General features: G+C 39.4%; 2 protein-coding genes across 5 annotated transcripts in view; both read left to right on the top strand.

The window, feature by feature from the left end:
* Window positions 1–21,094, top strand: part of GREB1L (GREB1 like retinoic acid receptor coactivator) — a 232,024-nt gene that overhangs the window by 153,264 nt on the left and 57,666 nt on the right. For 3 of the 4 annotated variants that reach the window (XR_009454134.1, XM_059706495.1, XM_059706494.1), the window contains 8 exons: window positions 7,533–7,661; window positions 10,106–10,222; window positions 10,787–10,906; window positions 11,944–12,081; window positions 13,713–13,898; window positions 18,498–18,824; window positions 19,862–19,990; window positions 20,538–20,672. Coding sequence is in view for 3 of the 4 variants with exons in the window: in XM_059706495.1 (XP_059562478.1) it covers window positions 7,533–7,661; window positions 10,106–10,222; window positions 10,787–10,906; window positions 11,944–12,081; window positions 13,713–13,898; window positions 18,498–18,824; window positions 19,862–19,990; window positions 20,538–20,672 (1,281 nt within the window). In the remaining variant the exon portion in view is untranslated. The remainder of the gene's footprint in view (window positions 1–7,532; window positions 7,662–10,105; window positions 10,223–10,786; window positions 10,907–11,943; window positions 12,082–13,712; window positions 13,899–18,497; window positions 18,825–19,861; window positions 19,991–20,537; window positions 20,673–21,094) is intronic. The other variant, XM_059706496.1, reaches the window with a different exon arrangement.
* Window positions 2,046–2,700, top strand: LOC132239732 (protein mago nashi homolog). Its single transcript, XM_059706497.1, has one exon. It carries the CDS (start codon window positions 2,108–2,110, stop codon window positions 2,486–2,488), a length of 381 nt encoding a protein of 126 aa, XP_059562480.1. The 5' UTR covers window positions 2,046–2,107; the 3' UTR covers window positions 2,489–2,700.

The following is a 21,094-nucleotide window of genomic DNA, read 5'->3' as shown; positions in this document are numbered from 1 at the left end:
CAACAGTACAACGATTGGAATTTCTTTTGAGAGCCAAATTTTTTAAACTTAAACTATATAGGTAGGTACATTGTTATTAACTTAATTAGGGTACTCCTAAGCTGGCCTTTGTTAAAAACGTCCTCAATCTGATTGAGGTACGTTCACTGAGGTCGACCCCCTCCAACTCTCCCATCCACACTCGTCTTGTATACTTGTTTCGTCTATCTCCTTTCGTTCACCCTCTCTATATGTCCACCCCCCACTTCTTCTAACGCCAGTTCTTCAAAATAGACTCGCCCAGGCCAAAAACCTACTTCTGCGCATGGGCCACGAAGTTTCAATCGCACTGTACGTGTGCGCCCGCACATGGTATTTTGTGGAAGAGCCACACTCAAGGGGCCAAAGAGCCGCATGTGGCTCTCGAGCCGCGGTTTGCCGACCACTGTCCTATGGGATAAACACTGTTTCAGACCAGAAGGTAAACAGCACAGGGCTTGGAGTCAGAGACCTGGTGTTTAAATACTGCACCTGACATATATTCGACGCAGCTTGGGATAAGCCACTCAATTGTTCTGTGCCTTGTTTTCCTCATTTGTAAAACCAAAAATAACTACACCTATTTTGCAACTAAGGATTAACTCTGCTTTGCTGCCATACTTATACTTGTGTGACATTCTTGCCAATTACAATTGCTAACCATCTATATTCTCTATGCTAGAAGCTCTGTGTTGATTTTATTTATCCTTGTATCCCTGAGTACCTGATAAATGCCTGGAAATAAATTTTATTTTAATTCCATTTTTATTTTAAATTTGAAGTTAGCATTTGGGGAATTATTAATTTACTGCTATGTACTGTTTTTCCAAATAAAGATGCCATTAGGAGGAAACGTTTTTATGCTCTAGCCTGTAGGGCAGGATGGGAGTGAGCCACTTAAGCTCTACCCCTGAGACCAATAGGCTAATTTTTACGAAGACTCTATCAGGCAGGGCCACTTTATGACTTTTTGGGCCCTTTCTCCCTAGGAAAGTATAAATAATATTTTTATGACTGTGTTAGTATAAAAATTAATGTTTAATATTATATTTTAAAATACTTTTTTTAACCAAAAGTTCATTGTTTTCTTCTTATTTTAAAATTAATTAAAACATTTTCATGAGCCCCTAAAAGTATTACGCACCCAAGGCACTGTGCTTTCTGTGCATAATGGGGAAGTTGGCCCTGTTATTGGTGACAGAGGTATTGTCCATGAAATGGGATTTTCCTCTCTGTGAGCCACAGTAGGCTCAAAGTAATATAAGCCCCTTAGTTTATGTTTATGTATGTATTAAAGAAGTAAGAACAGTAACAAATGAAAGGACTTGTTCTATCATATATCAAACTCATGAAGCTTTCCTAATAAAGACGGGGTGGAGTTGGCAAAGGAATAGGCACTGAGTAGAAAGTCCAAAAACAGATTCACATAATATATGGGTATTTCATAATTAACAGAGGCAACTTGCTGATCAGTGGGACCTTTCACTTCAATGAATGCTGCTCAGAAATTGGATATTCTATGCGGGGGGGCGGGGGGGGGTGGAATGAACTGGACCTCTATTTCACACTATACACAAAAATCAATTCCAGGTATCTGAAAGACCTAAATGTAAAAGGCAAAACTGTTAAGGTTTTAAGAAGATATTTTAGAATATCCTAGATACTGTGGGCACCTTAAAAGTAGAGAAAAAAGTGCTGATCATAAAGAAGAAGACTAATATTTCACTACATTAAAATTCCCCCTTCTAATTATTAGATGGCATCAGAAAGACAGTAAAAAAAAAAATCAAGCCGTAAACTAGATGTGTAATACATAAAAAAAAAAGACTAGTACAAAGAACATATAAAGACTGTTTATGAAGCAATAAGAAAAAGACATTAATAGAAAAAATGAGACTTGCACAAGCACTTTATGAACGAGGAAATACAATTGACCAATAAATACATGGAAAGATGATTAACCACTTTGGCAATTAGGGAAATTACTTTAAAAATACAATGAGACTTCCGCGCCGCTAAACTCACTGCCAGGCGCGGGCGGCGCTACGGATCGCTGTTCAAGTTCGGTCTCAGTGGTCTTTCGTGAGCCATGGAGAGTGACTTTTATCTGCGTTACTACGTGGGTCACAAGGGCAAGTTCCGCCACGAATTCCTGGAATTTGAGTTCCGACCGGATGGGAAATTGAGATATGCCAACAACAGCAATTACAAGAACGATGTCATGATCAGAAAAGAGGCTTATGTACATAAGAGTGTGATGGAGGAACTGAAGAGAATAATTGATGACAGTGAAATTACCAAAGAGGATGATGCTTTGTGGCCTCCCCCAGACCGAGTGGGCCGGCAGGAGCTTGAAATCGTCATTGGAGATGAACACATTTCTTTCACAACATCAAAAATTGGTTCCCTCATTGATGTCAATCAATCCAAGGACCCAGAAGGCTTACGAGTATTTTATTATCTTGTCTAGGACCTGAAGTGTTTGGTCTTCAGTCTTATTGGATTACACTTCAAGATTAAACCAATCTAGATTGAATATTGGTGTGGACACTAGGGGGGTGGGAGTAGCTGATTTTCATTACCATTATCAGGAAATTTTTGTGTGTAGAAGGCCAATATTTTTTTTTATAAACTGTAAATGACTGTCTTCAATAAATATATAACAAAATGCAAAAAAAAAAATACCATGAGATGCCACTATACACATACCAAACTGGTAAATAATTTTAACTATGACAGTAGTAAATGTTGGCAAGAATTTCAAGCAACAGGAGCTATCATATACTGTTGGTAGGACCTTTAGTTGATGCCACCACTTTGCAAGTAATTTTCAATACATTGTAAAGTGGAAAATGTGCATATCTTATGATCCAGCTATTCCACCCCCTTGCACATGTGCACGAAGCAGTATGTGCAATACAGTTCATAGCACTGTTCTTCACAATTAACTCAAACTGGATATAAATCAATGTTCATTAACAATGGAATGGATAAATAAGTTCTGATAGCCTACATAATAAAAGGCTAATATGCAAATCGACTGAACGGGCGGAATGACCGGTCACTATGATGCACACTGACCACCGGGGGCATATGCTAAACTCAGGAGCTGCCCCCTGGTGGTCAGTGTGCTTCCACAGGGGGAGCACTGCTCAGCCAGAAGCTGGGCTCACAGCTGGCGAGCGCAGCGGCAGTGGTGGGAGCCTCTCCCATCTTCGCAGCAGCACCAAGAATGTCTAACTGCCAGCTAAGGCCTGCTCCTCATGGAAAGCGGGCCTAAGGACATCCCGCAAGGGCTCCCGGACTGCGAGAGGACACAGACCAGGCTGAGGAACGCCCACCCACCGAGTGCACAAATTTTGTGCACCGGGCCTCTAGTATTTATATAATAAAATACCATTTGGCATTGAAAATGAACAAACAATACCCACATAGAGCACAATGGAAGAATCTTACAAACATAATGTTGAGTAGAAAATCCATTCACAAAAGAGTCCATCCATTATTTCATTTCTATTATGTTCAAAAGCAGGCAAAACTAAATTATTTTAGGAATACATACATAGTCCAGTGGTTGCTTCTGGGGAGAGGTAGAGAAAGAGATAGGAAAGAGCATGAAGAAGCCTGGTGCCAGTGTTTTGTTTTATTGACTTGGATGGTGGTTAGTTCCATAGGTATTTGTTTTATAATAATTCTTGAAACCATGCATAAATGTTTTGTGTATGCTTCCATATTTTGATCTCATAAGGAAAAAAGGCTAGATAAATTCATTGAAACGATACACATGTATTATATGCAGTCCTCACACTTTGAGAGCAAGTTGTATCATAGGCCAGGGATGATATCTATATATATAAAATGCTAATATGCAAAGTGTCCCTACGGAGTTTGACCAGGAGACTGGGAGTTCTATTGCTCACTATGACAAGCACTAAACACCAGGAGGCGGCACGGAATGAAGGGAGGCCCCGGCCAGCGGCCAGGAAAGGGAGGCCCCGGCCAGCAGCTGGAAGACCCCAATCAGCCCTGATTGCCAGCCAGGCCTAGGGACCCTAACTGTGCATGAATTTCGTGCATCTGGCCTCTATTGGTTTAATAATAATGTTTTGATCCTTTAGAGTTTTTGTATTTTCTTCTGTGGTGATTCTATTGTGGGGTTGTTCCTGCAGTAGCCCAGCTGCAGTGGGGAGCCTACGGCTGACTTTGTTCTCCAAGAAGGGAGAAGGCAGACCTAACCCTAATAGAAATTTCTAAGTGCTCAGTATTTTTCATTCCCTGTAACCTCTTGGCTTCTCTTTGCCTCTTATGTTTCCCTCTGTCTGTCCTTCATGATGTGCCATGACCACCCCAGGCCTGCCTTCCTCTCATAGTCTCCTTATTTTATCTTTATTTCCCCTGCCCCAGTAGAATTCCTCTGTCCCTGGTGACAGCCATTTAGAAAGCAGTTTCCATTAATATGTATCATTTAACTATATGTGTCCCTTTCCTCTCTGTATTTGTCTTCCTGAGCCACTAATGTTCCTTGATGTCAGGATAACAAAAGTTCCTTTTACAGGTTTTAAAAAACACAGATCCTCATGAATATTCAAATTAAACCTTTAGCAAAACACAGTCTCCTTTTCCCAAATGCAGTGGGAATCCTTTGGCTGGCAGATTTGTCCACTCCCAACCAGACATTGAGAACATGTAGCCTTTTCCTTTATACTGTTAACTCCTTGGGCAGTAGTTGTATCTGCCTTCTCTCCCTGTTCTATCCCCAAAGCCTCGCATGGTACCTGGCCTGCTGAAAAGGCTCAATAAACATTTGCATGCATGGGTGGGAGAGGAAGAAAACCTGTGAGATAGGGCCACGAATATGCTTGTGAGATTTCTCTTACCCCACAAAAGAGAAAACACCACTATTTAGCAAGTATAAGGAAGAATGATCCACTTTGTGGAAATAAAGAAATGTAAGTAATAACAATGAAAAATCATTTTTACTAATTACATTAGCTACCACTTTAAATGATAATATACAGTGCTGGCAAGGATATGGTAAGACTGACATTCTCAACCAGGCTGGTGGAGGTGAGCAGTGGTACAACCTTTTAAGAAAGCACTTTGTGCCCTGGCCAGTGTGGCTCTGTTTGGGTGTTGTCCATGCACCAAGGGGTTGCTGGTTTGATTCCTGGTCAGGGCACATATCCGGGTTGCAGGCTTGATCCCCAGTGGGGGCATGTAAGAAGCAACTGATCAATGTTTCTCTTTCTCTTTCTCGAAATCAATTAAAATATATTTTAAAAAAGAAAGCAATTTGGCAGCCCTAGCTGGTTTGGCTCAGTGGATAGAGTGCCAGCCTGCGGACTGAAGGGTGCTGGGTTTGATTCCGGTCAAGGGCACATGCCTGGTTGCAGGCTCAATCCCCAGTAGGGGGCATGTAGGTGGCAGCCAATCAATGATTTTCTCTCATCATTGATGTTTCTCTCTCTTCCTCTCCCTACCTCTCTGAAATCAATAAAAATATATTTTCAAAAAAAGGAAAGCAATTTGGCAATACAGAACAAGAATATTAAAAATATTTATATCCTTTACTCTAGTAATCTAACTTCAGGGGCTTAGCTAAGAAAATAACCTAAAAGGAAAGTCAAGATATTCATTCCAGTTATTCTTTATAGTAACTAAAAAAGAGAAGCAATATTAATATAGAAATAATTGAATAAATCATAGCATATTCACATAACAAAGATGTCAAAAGAGATAATTATGACACTATACAGTCACATCGGAGATAATTCTGTTAAGTAAAAACATATTAATTCTGTGTATTTTTGTTATATGATGCAAGAAATATAATGTGGATAAAATGTGCAAGGCGTGCCGAAACCGGTTTGGCTCAGTGGATAGAGCATCGGCCTGCGGACTGAAAGGTCCCAGGTTCGATTCCGGTCAAGGGCATGTACCTGGGTTGCGGGCACATCCCCAGTAGGGGGTGTGCAGGAGGCGGCTGATGGATGTTTCTCTCTCATCGATGTTTCTAACTCTCTATCTCTCTCCCTTCCTCTCTGTAAAAAAAATCAATAAAATATATTTTTTTAAAAATGTGCAAGGCGATATACTAAAAGAAAAAGAAATGGTTTGTGGGAGAAGTGAGATTTTAGCACGTTCGTTTCTATTCCTGAATTTTCTTTTATGTTATACTAGAGGCCTGGTGTACGAATTCGTGCATCAATGGGGTCCCTCGGCCTGGCCTGTGGGATCGGGCTGGAACTGGCTCTCCAACATCCCCTGAGGAGTCCCGGATTGTGAGAGGATGCAGGCCAGGCTGAGGGACCCCACCAGTGCATGATTGGGGCTCAGGAGGAATGTGAGAGGTTGGCCAGCTAGGGAGGGACAGTGGGAGGGTTCCGGGGTGTGTCTGGCCCATCTCACTCAGTCCCGATCTGCCAGACCCCAGCAGCAAGCTAATCTACCAGTCAGAGCGTCTGCCCCCTGGTGGTCTGTGCACATCATAGCGACTGGTCAACAGTTGACTGCCCCCTGGTGGTCAGTGCATGTCATAGCGAGTGGTTGAGTGGCCATCGCATATTATGCTTTGATTGGTTGAACGGATGAACGGACGACTAGACAATTAGCATATTAGGTTTTTATTATATAGGATAATAGACTGTAAAACCATTCCCTGGTGGTGAATCAGGCCCTCAGAGAGGCACATTAACTCTTCTGAGTCAGTCAAGGACCATTTAAATATTTTGAATTCTTATGAGAAACACTGATTAGATGTCTGAGGAATCATTTTGCGGTATGAATACTAATTTTTAAGATAATTTCTAGTGTAGCACCATCAGTATCCTGGTTTTTAGAGTGCTTTTCCCCAAAACTCTCAGAGTTTTAACAGCCCCCTTTGATACTTTCTTGTGTGTTTTGATTAAGCTGTTGTGCTAGAATAGAGTCAGGGATTTGGGGTTTGTACTCATATGCCTTTGATCAAGTTAAACGACTATCACTATTTAAGGTAATAGTACCTTCCTAATTGAGTTTTATTTTTTATTTTTTTAAAATATGTTTATTGATTTCAGAGAGGAAGGAAGAAGTAGGGAGAGATAGAAATATCAATGATGAGAGAGAATCATTGATCAGCTGACTCCTGCAAACCCGCCCCTGGGGATCGAGCCCGCAACCTGGGCATGTCCCCTTGGCCAGAATCGAACCTGGGACCCTACAGTCTGCAGGTCGACACTCTATCCACTGAGCCAAACTGGCTAGGGCCCTAATTGAGTTTTAATAGGGATTAAGTGAATTGATATATTTAAAGTGCTTATACTAGTGCCCAGCACATAGTAACTTCTAATGAGTATTTGTTAAATACATAGAAAAAAAATAAAGCCTGAAAAAAGAAACATTGACTTTCCTATAATGGGTCAAGGAAAAAACTGAAATTGTATAATCTGCTTTCTCTCACCTCACTTTTATTTAATTGACTTCCTTCCTGCTTATTTAAATGGTTGCTAATTTGAACAACCTCTTTCATTTTAAAGATTCTCCAATTCTCAGTCCAGCTAATTCTGCAATCAATTTAAGTGGAGCTCAGGACCTGACCCGGAATAAGAATGTTGTGAAGCCACTGGCGTTATCTTTGCAGGTTGTAGGGAAGACGTTTGCTGCAGGTGATGTTTTCCTCACTTATATTTCTTTGGTAAATATATAGTCTATAAAAGACGTGTGTGAAATTTAATGGACAACTTGGTAGAAGAAAACAGAAAGCTGCTTCTTTGCCAATTTAAGACAGAAGTGGGGCTGTCTATAATAATGTATTATTATACAAAGCTTTGTGTTCTCTACGTTCCAACAAGAAGAGTCAAAGAATGGCGTTTGGCACACAGGGGAGACAGAGAAGGTTGATTTCATTCAACCTGTTATGATGAGGAACTGGGGATACAAAGATAAATTAGGCTCAATCCCTGAACTCTAATGTACTTGTAACCTAGCAAGGAAGATAGACCCATAAGAAGTTATAGTCAGTGTACTGCAGTAAATATAACAATATGCTAGGGGAGCACAGAGAATGGGGTTTTAACCCAGTATTTGGGGGACTAATCAAGAATGGGTTATTGGAGGAGTTTGGTCTTTGAACTATGAGGAGATAGTCACTATACAAATAAGTTCTGGAAAGACATTTAAAATTCAGAGAAACACAAGAGCAAAGCTTGAAAAGGAAAGGGAAGAGGCAGCATAATGTGTGCAGGAACTTACAGCAGTTTGGACTTGTTAGAACCATAAAATGTAAAACTCAGGGAGTGGCAGGAGGTGAATAAGTGGTAGATAGGGGAAAGGTCACGGGAGACCAGACTAAGAAGCATGGATTTTACTCTGTAACTTAAGGAACAGAGTAGTGACATGGTTATATTTGAACCTGAGCTAGATCATTTTGACAGCCAGGAAAACAAGAGGTAGGAAAATTAGTTGGGGGTCGTTTCAGTAATCTAAGTGAGAAATGATGATGTCCTTAACCAGGGTAATAATAGGTTGGAGAGGAGGAGACAGATTGGACAACTACTCAGGAAAAACAATCGTCAGGACTTGACTGATTAAAGTGAGGATGAAGCAAAAGGGGTCTTGGTTTACGTCCATCTTTCTGGGCTAATGCTGGTGCCATTGCTTGAAACAATGAATACAGAAAAAGGGGCAGGTTCCCCAGGAGATTGTAAGTTTGATTTTAGATATGTTGAGTTTGAGATACCCATGAGGCATTCAAGTGAAGAGCTGTTCAACAGTCATTTAATTTATCACGGGGGCAATCAGAACTGATAGTATAACATCAAGTTGAGCCACCAATTTGTAATGTATCAGCTGAGGAGTAATGTAGGGTAAGGCAAGCTATGAACTAAGTATAGAATCCTAAAAGAATTCCAGTGTATCAGGAAAAGAAACAATTAGCAAGGTAGAAGAAGAATGAGAAGAAAACTTTCCAAGTTAGGCATCACAATTTATCCAGGTTAGATTATAGATTTGAATAAACTGAATCCAAATTTTTGCAGGATTAAAAACTTAAATTAGGGATCTTGGCAGTAATCTCATGGCTGCTAAAACTATCAGAAGAAAGGCTGATGAACAACTTTATAATTCAAGAATTAGCCTAACAACTCTTGAACCTCCTGATCAATCTTAACATCATAAGAGAAAGCCAGCCATTCTTTGCCCCTTGATGGAAGTATACAGCAGTACTTAAGAGTTAGGACTCTCTTAAAAGAAAATCAAACCCGAATCTGAGCAAGCCTCTATATCTAATGATTTGTTTATAAGAAATAGAGAAGATGTTAAGTGACACTATGGATATCCAATAAGCAAAATCCAAAAAATGAGAAATTCTGCAAGATTTTCAGCAATTAATTGTAAAAAAGAAAAAAGTGGAATCTGATATATTAAAAGTTTAAGGGACAGAACAACTACATTCAATGTGTGGATCTTTTTTGAATCCCAGTTTGAACAAACCAACTGTAAAAAACCATTTGTGAGATAATTGGGGAAATTTGTATACTGGTGGAATATTTGATATTAAGGAATTATTAATCATTGTTCATCTTAAATATAATAACATTACAGTTGTTTGTTAAGAGTTCTTTTCTTTTAGAAGCACATGTAGAAGTATTTATTGTGAAATGATATAAGAGAGTTTGCTTCAAAATAATCCAGAGCATTTATGTGTGTATGTGGAGTGAGGGGACGAGATAGAAAGTGTTGATGAGTGTTGAAGCTGGGTGTGGGTACACAGCTTATTATACTATTCTCTCTACTTTCATATATGTTTTAAATTTTCCATAATACAAAGTTTTAAAAAAAGTTTTCTCCTGTCTACCATCTCCAAAGATTTCACTGAAAATGATTCTAAAAGATCTCTTGGGGTCCTAGAAGATGATTTTTAGGTGATATTTCACTTTGCTGAATTTATTATTCTGATGGTTGTAATTGGCTGTACCTAACTGGGCTATCCTGTCAGTGGGATTCCTTTCAATCCTCGAGTGTGAGGTTTATCACATGGCTTCAGCATCATAGAAAGCAGTGCCCTTCCTGCCCAGCCTCTACTCTGAGTGTTTACTCCTGTGTATTACAGATGCTGCCAATGGAAACAGTAGCCAAGTAGGGAAGAGCAGTACATCTAGCTCCACTCAAGCCCGCCCAGAGAATTACCCTTTGTCACCAAGACCTAGCTATGCATCAGGAGACCAAGGTATAATAGAGTTTTGAAATAATGCAACTTAATTATGGAAGAATAATTCAATGCTACAGAGTTTGGAATGATGAATTATCTGACAGTGTACTTTCAAATTTTTCTTAGCTTCTCATACACTGTTTTAAAATATTATGATTGGTGTAAGCAGAAATGATTAAATATCTTGGTGATTGTACAGAATAAGCACTTACCTAGGAAATAATGCTGAAACCTATGTATAAGGAAGTGTCTTGAAAAACCATGGACTTGCCTCTCTATTGTGACCCTGGGCAAATCTGAGCCTTCACCATCTACAAAATGAGTATAACAATATATGTGTCCTACAACCTCACAGGGATGTTGACAGAATGAAATGAAATAACCTGGGGAAACTGTACATTGTAAAATAGCATACAGATGTTAGTGGTATTGTTAGTGTGACTTTTCTAATTTTATCTTTACCTCTAGAAGAGTGACTTATGCTTTCTGAGTATAATCAGATTAAAGGTTCTATGTTTCTCTAGCTTCTTTCCTTTCTTCCACTGCTAAGGGTAAGGCTCATCTTTCTTTTTTTGCCTTCAGCTACCATGTTCACTTCTGGGCCACCAAAGAAACGACACCGGGGATGGTACCCTGGGTCACCTGTCCCCCAACCTGGTTCAGTTGTACCTGTTCCTACAGTTCGCCCGCTTTCGAGAACTGGTAAGATTTCAACAGATGATGGGTTTTAAGTTTTATTGAATTAGCAGACTATCTCCTACTCTTGTTCTTTCCCTGCACCCTTGAAGATAAATTTCCTTAACCAGCCATTGTGTCCAATATTATGTAAGGATATTGATAGCACCTAATATGTGTCCCCATCACATCTGCCTTCACTAGAAGCACATGTGTTATCAAAAACAGATCTTAATTCACCATCTGGTTTTGTTTTAGCCATTGTATTGATAAGCCATTCTTTTCCACATAGGGCATGATGCTACCAACCCACCATCCTAAAGCACAAGTAAACTTGCTTTGCCAGCAGTGGTGTTAGATGTGCCCTTCAATGATCTGGTTCCTTATGTGACCCATACTCATTTCTGGCCTGGATGGTTCAGTCTGTGACTAGGATCCTGAAAAACCAGCTGGTTCTTCTTTAACCTAAGCTGTGGCCATACAGTGCTTATAGTTAGATGTTCAAATGCTCATCTACCTTGCCATACTAAACATAGACAAATGTAAATATAACAATTCTAAGACATAGATGTAGTTCTTTTAAAATTTAAGTTTGTTGAAATAAATAATTTTCAAGAACACAAAGAGATACAGCTATATACACAGGAATTGTGCCAATATGTTACTGCAGTTACCTATAGGAAGTACTGATTAATGATGAGTTGATCTTCACACTTTTCTATACTTTTAAAAATTTTTTTATAATGAGAAGATATTCCTTGATATTCTGCTGGGCAAAGATAAAATACAAAACAGAATCCGAAAGACTTCCTAGAAGGAAAAACTACCAAAAATGCTAAATAGTAGTTAGCTCCAGATAATGTGATAATTATTAAATTTTTTCCTTTTGTTTTTCTCACTTCTAATTTTATACAATAAGCATGAATTACTTTAATGAAAAAAACAACAATAAACTATTAAACTTTTAAAACTCCCATGTTAAAAGTATTAATACTACATTCACTTTAATTGTATTGCCTTTAGCTTTCATGTCTAATCCTTCTTGTCAAACTACTTTTTTCCAGAGTCCCTTCTATCTGCCCCAGTTCCACAGACCCCATTAACTGGAATTTTACAGCCTCGACCCATTCCTGCAGGGGAAACTGTAATTGTTCCTGAAAACCTGCTCAGTAACTCGGGCGTTAGACCAGTAATTCTGATAGGTAAGACAAAGGAATTTCAAACTGTCTGTGTCAGCTGGAATTTAGAAGTGCTTCTCCATTGCATTGTTTGTGCATTTATCCATGTGTTCATGAATATATTTATTTATCCAGTTATTGATTCTTTCAGCTTTTGTTGGTCAGCTCCATGCTATACTAAACGTGTGACTAGAAGTTGGGAATAAGGCAGTCTTTTGGCCCACAAGGAACACTGTGTAGTGAGGGAGTCTGTCATGTAAATGACAATTACACCCCTCTATGATACTTGAGCTGGTAGAGGTTCACAACTAAGAACTGCAAGAGCTCAGAGGAGAGGGAGCTTAACTCTGTCTGGAGAAGGGTCTGAGAAGACTTCTCAAACGTAATGTTTCAGCTAGGTCCTGAAGGGTGGGCAAGAGTGGACAAGACAGGGAAGGGGACTTTTCAGTTAAAGGGAGACAAACCACAGAGAAAAGAAACAAGCTGAACCAGCTAATAGATCCCACTCAGGACAACCAAGAGCTCCCAGAGTTGTAGATTTGGACCATGTGGAAGCATCTGTGAGTCGGTATCTTTAAGGAGTCTGAGTCTTTCCAAGCTGTCTATAAGTGGAGGCATAGACATTTAGGGGTCCCTAGATTCTAAGACCAACTTAGTGCCTTTCACACCCACTCAAGAGTCCTCTCATTTGGGGGCTACCTAGACCAGAAGGAGATTGCCTTCTTTACCTTTGGGACTTAACAGATCGGGTATTTAATCCCCATCACGCATTTAGGGTATGTCTACGTGAAGTGCTATCCGTGCCTTGCCAGCTGGCTTGAGCCCACTGGCGTGAATGGTTTTATTTCAAGTCCTGTACTTTATCACACTTCCCTATCCACCGATCCTAGACCCGTAGCCACTGGGGGAAATCCCAGTTACTTAAACTCCATATATCAGTAAGTTCTTACTGAGCTTTTGAGTTGCATGCATAGTGTTATTAAGCCTTGGAGACCCTTTGGTGTCTGCTTTTAGAAAAAGTCACAGAGGGACTGTCCTTCCAACTACACCACCAAAAACAGGGCATATATTTTAACATGTTTTTGTCCTATCTACTTCTAAGATAATTTGAGACTGTTTATTGACATTAGAAAGAGAAGATAAAAGTAGCTAGGATAGCAAAAGGAGAGGAACCTCCAATGACCAGCAAATGGTGGAATATTGCTGTTGATCAATGAATTAAAATTTTTTCAAGGAAAGCCTCCATAAGTGACACAGGTTATCATAGTTTGTTTCTTTTCTGACTTACCTGAAAAGAAACTTGATCAGGAATTTTATGGGGAAATATTTTTATCCTTGCTATTTTACAAAAGATACAGAGATATTTTGCAAATTCTCATCAATCCTTTATGGCAGATATTAACATCTCCTTTCTGTGGGAAACAGGGATAGTATAATTTTTTAGTATTTTGCTTCCTATTCATCTGGCTGAATGTAAGGGTAGGATTAGGAGCATCTGAGTGAATTCCCTAGGATTGATATACTTGAATGATTTGCCTGGTAGTCATTTCAGAGAGTAGAGGACTTTGTTAAGCATTTTTGATCCTAGTTGAGCCAGTGTATCTGATTGGATCTCAGAATGATTGAACTTTATTGACCTGCTTCTGTTGGGGCAGGCTATGGCACTTTACCCTATTTCTATGGAAATGTTGGTGACATTGTTGTGAGTCCTCTGCTGGTGAATTGCTACAAGATTCCACAGTTGGAAAACAAAGATATGGAACAATTAGGGTTGACTGGCAGCCAACTCCTGAGTGTGGAAAACATGATTCTTCTGACAATACAGTATCTTGTGCGGCTGGGTAAGTTATTTTCAAGAATCACTTGATGTTGACAATTTTTATTCTTTTTTGTGACATTCTCCACTTTCTCGCATTCTGCCTATCTCTTTCTTTCCCTCTTTCACTTCTAACAATCTTTTCCTTCAATTCTCTGTGACTTCCCCTTTCCTCTCCTCCATTTCTTTCCTATTCATTTTACCCCCTTTCCACTACTTGCCTATTTCCTTTTTCTTTCTTCCCCATTTCTCTCAGATGTAGTAGCATCCTCTGGTCTTTGCTTTGCTTGAGTCCTAGGAGAGGTAAATTGCTCCACCTAGTGTTCAGTCCCATGATGGATCTGAAGTCTCCGAAGTATTTAATGACAGAATCTCAAAGGGCTGAGGCATGAGCACCCCTCCTTAGCCAAGTGACCTTTCTGAAAGTGCAGCTACCATCTGGAATGCAAATGTAGCCATTGGAAATTATTTTTCAGTTTTCCATTTAGTCTTTTTATCTTGTTTATCCACTATTCCTACACCCATTTTTTTCTTCTTTAGCTATGCCTCTTTGATGTAGTCCCATAATGCTTTTTTCCTTCTTTGAGGTAGTAACTAGACCACCTTAGAAGGCTCTCTAGGCTTTAGGGTAAGGGGGATACATAGGTCATGAACCCTTCACTTCCTCTATTTGATAATTCCTCTGAGCCCCACAGTGGGTGTATGCAGGTGCTTTGACAATACTATAGTGATTCAGCATCATTTACATTGCAATGTCCTTTATTTTGCAAACTGCAGTAGGCCATCTAACATGCAGCCTAATTATATACTCACACTAGGACTTCAAGCCACTGATTTATTTAGGAAGATGTTCAAGGTGTAAAATTACATCTAAAAATTTTTTATCTGCACTTTTGTGAATTATTTCATATTTTAAAATATTTTTGTGTTGAATAATAAACACTGGGCTCAACGGTGTTAAAAGAAAAAGAAAGCTTCAGCAGGCCAGAATTGGTCTTTGGGGTATCAGCTAGCATTCCTGACTGCATGCAACTCTTGGTGCCCTGAGAGCTCAAAGACCTGCTTTGACCTGGGATCTGCTTTGACACGGGCTTTTGAAACTTGCAAGGCTTCAGATATCTCATGAGCCACTTTCATGATAAACCTAGGACTTGTAAATCATGCTTATTAGTGGGTAATACAATTATAAAAACCACCTATGTCTGCAGCCCATTTGATGCCATAATTTTAATTTGTATGTACAGACTTTTGACTGTATTCCAAGATTAAAATGAGCTTTAGATATACCCAGAATCAGTAAAACAAGGACAAATAGAGTAATGCTATTTTAACAAACCAAGGCAATCAGGAAAGCATTTTTTTCGGTCTTAATGATAGTTTAAAAATTGAAGTTAACCAAATGAACTAAATGGTCAAAACAAAAATGTCTTCCCTTAAAGAACTAAAAGCTCCTCCCTTAAAAAAAATAGGAAAATTTTCATTCAATTACATAAAACTCTTCTTCACCCTGCAGGATCAGTTCTCTCTAGCTTTTACTTACAGCCAATTAACTATATCTTTTAATGTGCAAGATGAATAACAGTTTCTTTTTTTTTTTTAAATCTAAATTGTGTATGTTGGGACATTGCTTCTTCTCAACAACTAACTCATCGGGAGTCACTGAAAAATATTTTTGCCTTCCGAAGTTTTGAAAAAGGGGGCAACAATATTTTCACATATGCTGTAGATTATAGATAGACATTTTGAAAAGTAAATCCAAATTTCTAAAAGCAAATCTAAAAATTTGATGGTTCAGTTACTTGGAGGTAACAGGAAGAAAAGAAGCAAGATTCTTCAGAAGGAGCAGGCCTTTCCGCTACGGTCACTTTAAAAAAAAAATCTCTGTTATTTCACAATCTGAAAATCGTTTGAAGTAGATAGTGAAATCAGCAAATCCAGAGATTCTGGGATGGCTGAGTCTGTTGGAACCTTGTCTTTTCCTATTAAAGTAGTTCTATCTGAAAAGCCATCAGAACTGATGCCTGAGCTAAGCTGAGTTACTGGAGATCAGCACTTGAAGGAACAAATTCTATTATTAAATTTGTGAAAAGTAGAGGAAAGGCTCCTGCAATTTAGCTATAAAGGCTGAGGATGAAATAATAGCAGGTGATTGGAAGCAAGGCATTTTAATTTAAGAAGTCTCTTACCTCATGAAACTTTTATACATTTTTCCATTTCTCAATTCCTAATAGTAATTCAGTCACAACTCTATAAAAGTGAGTTTTAAGGCCATGGAGAATGCTATGAACATGTTCAATGATTTTATTTTCCCAGAATGCCTTAATATTTGGATTTAATTATGCTGCCTAATTGAACATGTTAGTCACAGTTTGGAGTGAGTCTTATGGACACACCTATTAACCAGGCCTCTGAGCCTTCAGGGTGTCTATGAGAGGCAGTAGGGAAATCGGAGACAGTTTAAGCCGTCATTTCTCTGGTATACTATAATCAACTTTACATTGCACTCTTTTTTCATTATATTCATAGGTATTATGTAAAAACACTTTCATGCATTGCCTCTATACCTAATTTTGAGGATACTGTCCACAGGAAAATGAAGTTTAATTCTTTTCACTCTCAATTTACATTTAGACAGATTCTCACTTTCCCCAGCTAGAGTATGCTGTCATCACCTAGTTATTCCCCAGGTTTCACTCCTTTCACCGTCAGTGCAAACCTCTCCACTTTGAGCTCACTACCAAGTGTGCACCTAGTGACCACTAACTGTGATGCTAATTTGATAAAGTAAATAAACATTAGGTGATGAGAAGGCATCCACGTCCCCCTAGAAACTGATTATGGAGGACAAAGGAAACAAGCACAATGTCAGCGTTGCAATTTTGTGGCCCTCTTTCCATGTATAGAAGAGAAAAATCTGTCTGTTAGGATTTCATCCTTCTACCTTCCTCTGGCCTCCACCCAATCCTGGAAAAACTTTTTTCTCCAATTAAGATTGCTTATTTTTAAAATGTGCAAAATTTTATTTAATTTTTCTACCCTAAAAGTATTACTAAACCTTCATTTTTTTACTTTCCCAGAGAAGATGGAAAGGTACAGGTAGGCCGCTTCAACCCTTGACCCACTCACATTGCCTCCGTCCCCTACAGAAATCCAGTCCCTTATCCCTGTATTTTTTTCACAAGGACTATTAGCCCTGAGTTCTGAGACCATTGCCTGATCTCACAGACTCTAAGGCAGTGATGGCGAACCTTTTGAGCTCGGCGTGTCAGCATTTTGAAAAACCCTAACTTAACTCTGGTGCCGTGTCACATATAGAAATTTTTTGATATTTGCAACCATAGTAAAACAAAGACTTATATTTTTGATATTTATTTTATATATTTAAATGCCATTTAACAAAGAAAAATCAACCCAAAAAAATGAGTTTGCGTGTCACCTCTGACACGCGTGCCATAGGTTCGCCATCACTGCTCTAAGGAGTCTGTATCTGTTTACTAGAGCCTGAGTTTAAAACATCTACACAGAAAAAAGAAGAAAGAAAAAAAAAAAAGACTGAATAGCAGAAGTGAGCGTAGTCTCATTGGTTTTAATTTAAACTAAATGTAGGAATTAATTTGTGTCATTTGGATGCCAAACATTGACTTGTTTATTTTGTCCTAAAGTCTGGTTGAGTTTCTAAAGAGAATAAGAGAAACAGAATCCCCCTAATTCCAGAGGCCACAGGTCACCCGTAGAAGCTTAGCCACAACCATGGTGGTGGAAAAGGCTGCCTGCCATAGTTAGCAACCCAGGATACTGAGGAATAACTAGGTGATGAGAGCATTCTCTATCTGAGGAAAGGGTGAGGCTGCCTAAATGTAAATTGGGAGTGAAAAGAATTAAACTTTATTTTCCTGTAGACAGTATTCTCAAAATTAGGAATAGAGGCAATACATGAAAGTTTTTTACATAATACCTATGAATACAATGAGAAAGGAGTGAAACCTAAGGTTGATTATAGTATATCAATAGGTTAGCTTGTTACTTCATTAGTCATTAACCATTTACATAATGCCAACTTTCATAGGTTAGGCAGTATACCACTTTCAGTGACTATCTCCTAAGGCGTACAGTAGAATTAATACTATGTCTGAGTACAACCTCTTTTAAAGATATCAAGATTAGAATAAAGGAGAACAAAACCCTGCATTAAAAAAAAATATTGAGGTAGCCCATCCAATGTGGTTGAGCATCCATCCATGAACCAGGAAGTCATGGGTCGATTCCTTGTCAGGGCACCTGCCTGGGTTGAGGGCTCCAATGCCCAGTAGGGGGCATGCAGGAGGCAGCCGATCGATGATTCTCTCTCATCATTGATGTTTCTATCTCTCTCTCCCTCACCCTTTCTGCCTCTGAAATCAATAAACTGTATAAAAAATATTGAGGTAGGCAGAGAAGAGAGATGGTAATTTCACAATGGAAAATGGTTGGCAGGGGCTCTATTCTTATGGCCCCTACAGGAAAAAGCTTATTTGACAGTTGGAGTAGGTATGGTGGGCTTAAAAGGATTGCACGTTCATGTCTGTCTGTCTTTTCTAGCTGTGATTTTTTTTTAAAAAAAAAATTCTAATTCTCTTCAATTTAGGTCCTGATCAGATACCTCTCAGGGAAGAATTTGAGCAAATTATGCTGAAAGCTATGCAGGAATTTACTCTGAGAGAGCGAGCCCTGCAGATGGGTGCTCAGTGTACACCTGTGTCGCCAGGCCAACTCCCCTGGCTGGCTAGATTAATTGCCAGCGTATCTCAAGACTTGGTTCATGTGATTGTGACCCAGAACTCCTTGGCAGAGGGCATTTCAGAGACATTGAGGACTCTCAGTGAAGTGAGACACTATCAAAGGCTACCAGATTATGTGGTGGCAATTTGTGCATCGAAAATCAGAGGAAATGAATTTTGTGTGGTAGTATTAGGTGAGTAATTTTTTTGTTGTGATTTTTTTGTTTTAACCCACTCATTCAATCATCTGTCCATTTGAAAAATAGCTATTGGGTGTTTCAGGCATTCATGCAATTAATCTCTGATTAAGTGCTCCCACTTGGGTTCTTCCTCCTAATTTTAACTTCTCCTTTACTCAGATCAGATTTTTGTAGGCCTTAGTTTGGCTGGTGTCCCTGTCAGCTGGTGGTGGGGGCATTATTTCAAAGCATACCCGCGTAACAGATACCCTTGTCTCATGTAACTTCTCTTCTTAAAAAGTTTTGGAAATGTTATCACTCTGGCATGTGATAATGCCATGCCACAGGTGGCCTAAGTCAGTGAATCAGATTTGCCAGGAACTTAGCTCATGTATTCACCTCCTCGCTGAAGAGGCTATTTAATATTGTAATGTTGACTCTCGGTAAATGGTTCAGAAAGTTGGTACATTACAAAATGTGTTTTTGTTTCTTATGCTGGTTTTCTATCAGGTACCATCCTGAGTGGCCATTTGGACTAAATTTTGCTTTTCTTCTCTAGTGAGTGGCTCTCAGCTCTTCCTACCAAAGAGACCAAGCCCCCTCACTTTGACAAAACCTGCCTTCCCATCTCTCCATGATATATGTCTCTTTCAGAAAGTGTAGTACATTAAGATTTTTTATTATTTTTAAAATCACCTTAACAACATAAGTTTATATTTTAAGACAGATGTTCATCAGAACCATGTAAACACAATTTTTAAAGGTTTTTCCTCCCTAGTCTTTAAACACAGGTCTGGTATGTTTTCACAGTTAGAAACATAAGAAATGTCATTTTTTTCTCTTTCTCACCTAACATCATATTATAAACATTTTATGTTTAGAATTGTCATTTCAAATGCTGTGTAATTTTCCATCTTTTGATGTGCCGAAATTTCTTTAACCAAGTCCCTATCATTATATGCTTTAGTTGTTGCCAATTCTCGCTATCATAAATCATGTCCCAGGGAACATTTGTTCACTGGCACATCATCTTCTCTCTCTCTGTTCTGCAGGTCAGCATCAGTCCAGAGCTCTGGCAGAGAGCATGCTCACCACAAGTGAGTTTCTAAAAGAAATAAGTTATGAGCTCATCACAGGAAAGGTCAGTTTCCTGGCATCGCATTTCAAAACCACATCATTAGGTGAGTGGTCGTAGGATTCAGCAACATCACCAGCCCTGGCTGTGTGATTTTCTGAATTTAAATCTCAGCCTGTCAAGGAGATAAGTGTAGGACTTCAGCTTGCCGGCTGAGCTCCCTTCATCCTCCCTTCATGTGGAATGGCTTTTCCTCAGTATTCTTTGCCTGTGGGGGGCTCGGGGGTACCAGAATGGGAGGCCTCAGCTCAGCCACCGCTTTGCTGTCTGACCTTGAGCGACAGTTTCTCTCTCCAGATTTCGGGTTTTTAATGTCAAGTCGAGATATCATGATCCCATCCTGCCTGCTTTTAGTATTATGGAGGTCCAGAGAGATAGAGCATGTGAAAGCATATAAACTATAAGCATGATATAAAGGAGGGTGTCTCTGGCTAAGGAGACGCTGCTGCAGGGTTGGCCAAGTGTAACCTCGGATGTAAAAAGCTGGCTGCCTGACAACCTCGATGAGAACCTAGCTTAACTGCCCTACTTGGAGCCTGGTGAAAACACATCATTCCTTGCAATCTTCTTATCTCCGCTTTATTTTGTAATAGGCGATGACCTCGACAAGCTGCTAGAAAAAATGCAACAAAGAAGAGGAGACAGTGTTGTTACCCCTTTCCATGGTGACCTTCATGAATATGTGTCACCTCAGGAGGCTGCTGCTATGATTCCCACGCAAAACCTGGGTAATGTCACCTTGGACCAAAAGCAGGACTCAGCCCTCAGGCCAGATATTACAAAGACTAAGTCCTTCTGAGGGTTTTGAGGTCTCGTCTTCACATCACAGACTGTACCAGGCTTTTCATCATCAACTACATGATAAATCTGGCTTGGGTTAAAAATGCCTTTCCAAGTGGTCTGGATCAAACACCTTGTTCTTAGTAAATATGTCCTAGAATTTAAATCAAAGGCAAACACTTTATTTTAAGCATTATCTCCTTTTTCCTGGAAAGATGCCTGGGTCCTTGGTGTACTTTCCTTAGCTCCACCAGCTGTGCCCAGAAAGCTGTCGGTGTGCAGAGGCCTTCAAAGAACTGCTTGAAAGCGTCTAGACCGCAGTCTGTGCAGGGCTGGCTCTCCATCGCCTTTGTTTACTCTCTGACATGTA

This window comes from Myotis daubentonii, chromosome 8 (genome assembly GCF_963259705.1).
Source record: "Myotis daubentonii chromosome 8, mMyoDau2.1, whole genome shotgun sequence".
Taxonomy (NCBI): domain Eukaryota; kingdom Metazoa; phylum Chordata; class Mammalia; order Chiroptera; family Vespertilionidae; genus Myotis; species Myotis daubentonii.
Note: the sequence above shows the minus strand (reverse complement) of the source record. Positions and strands in the feature narration are given on the sequence as shown.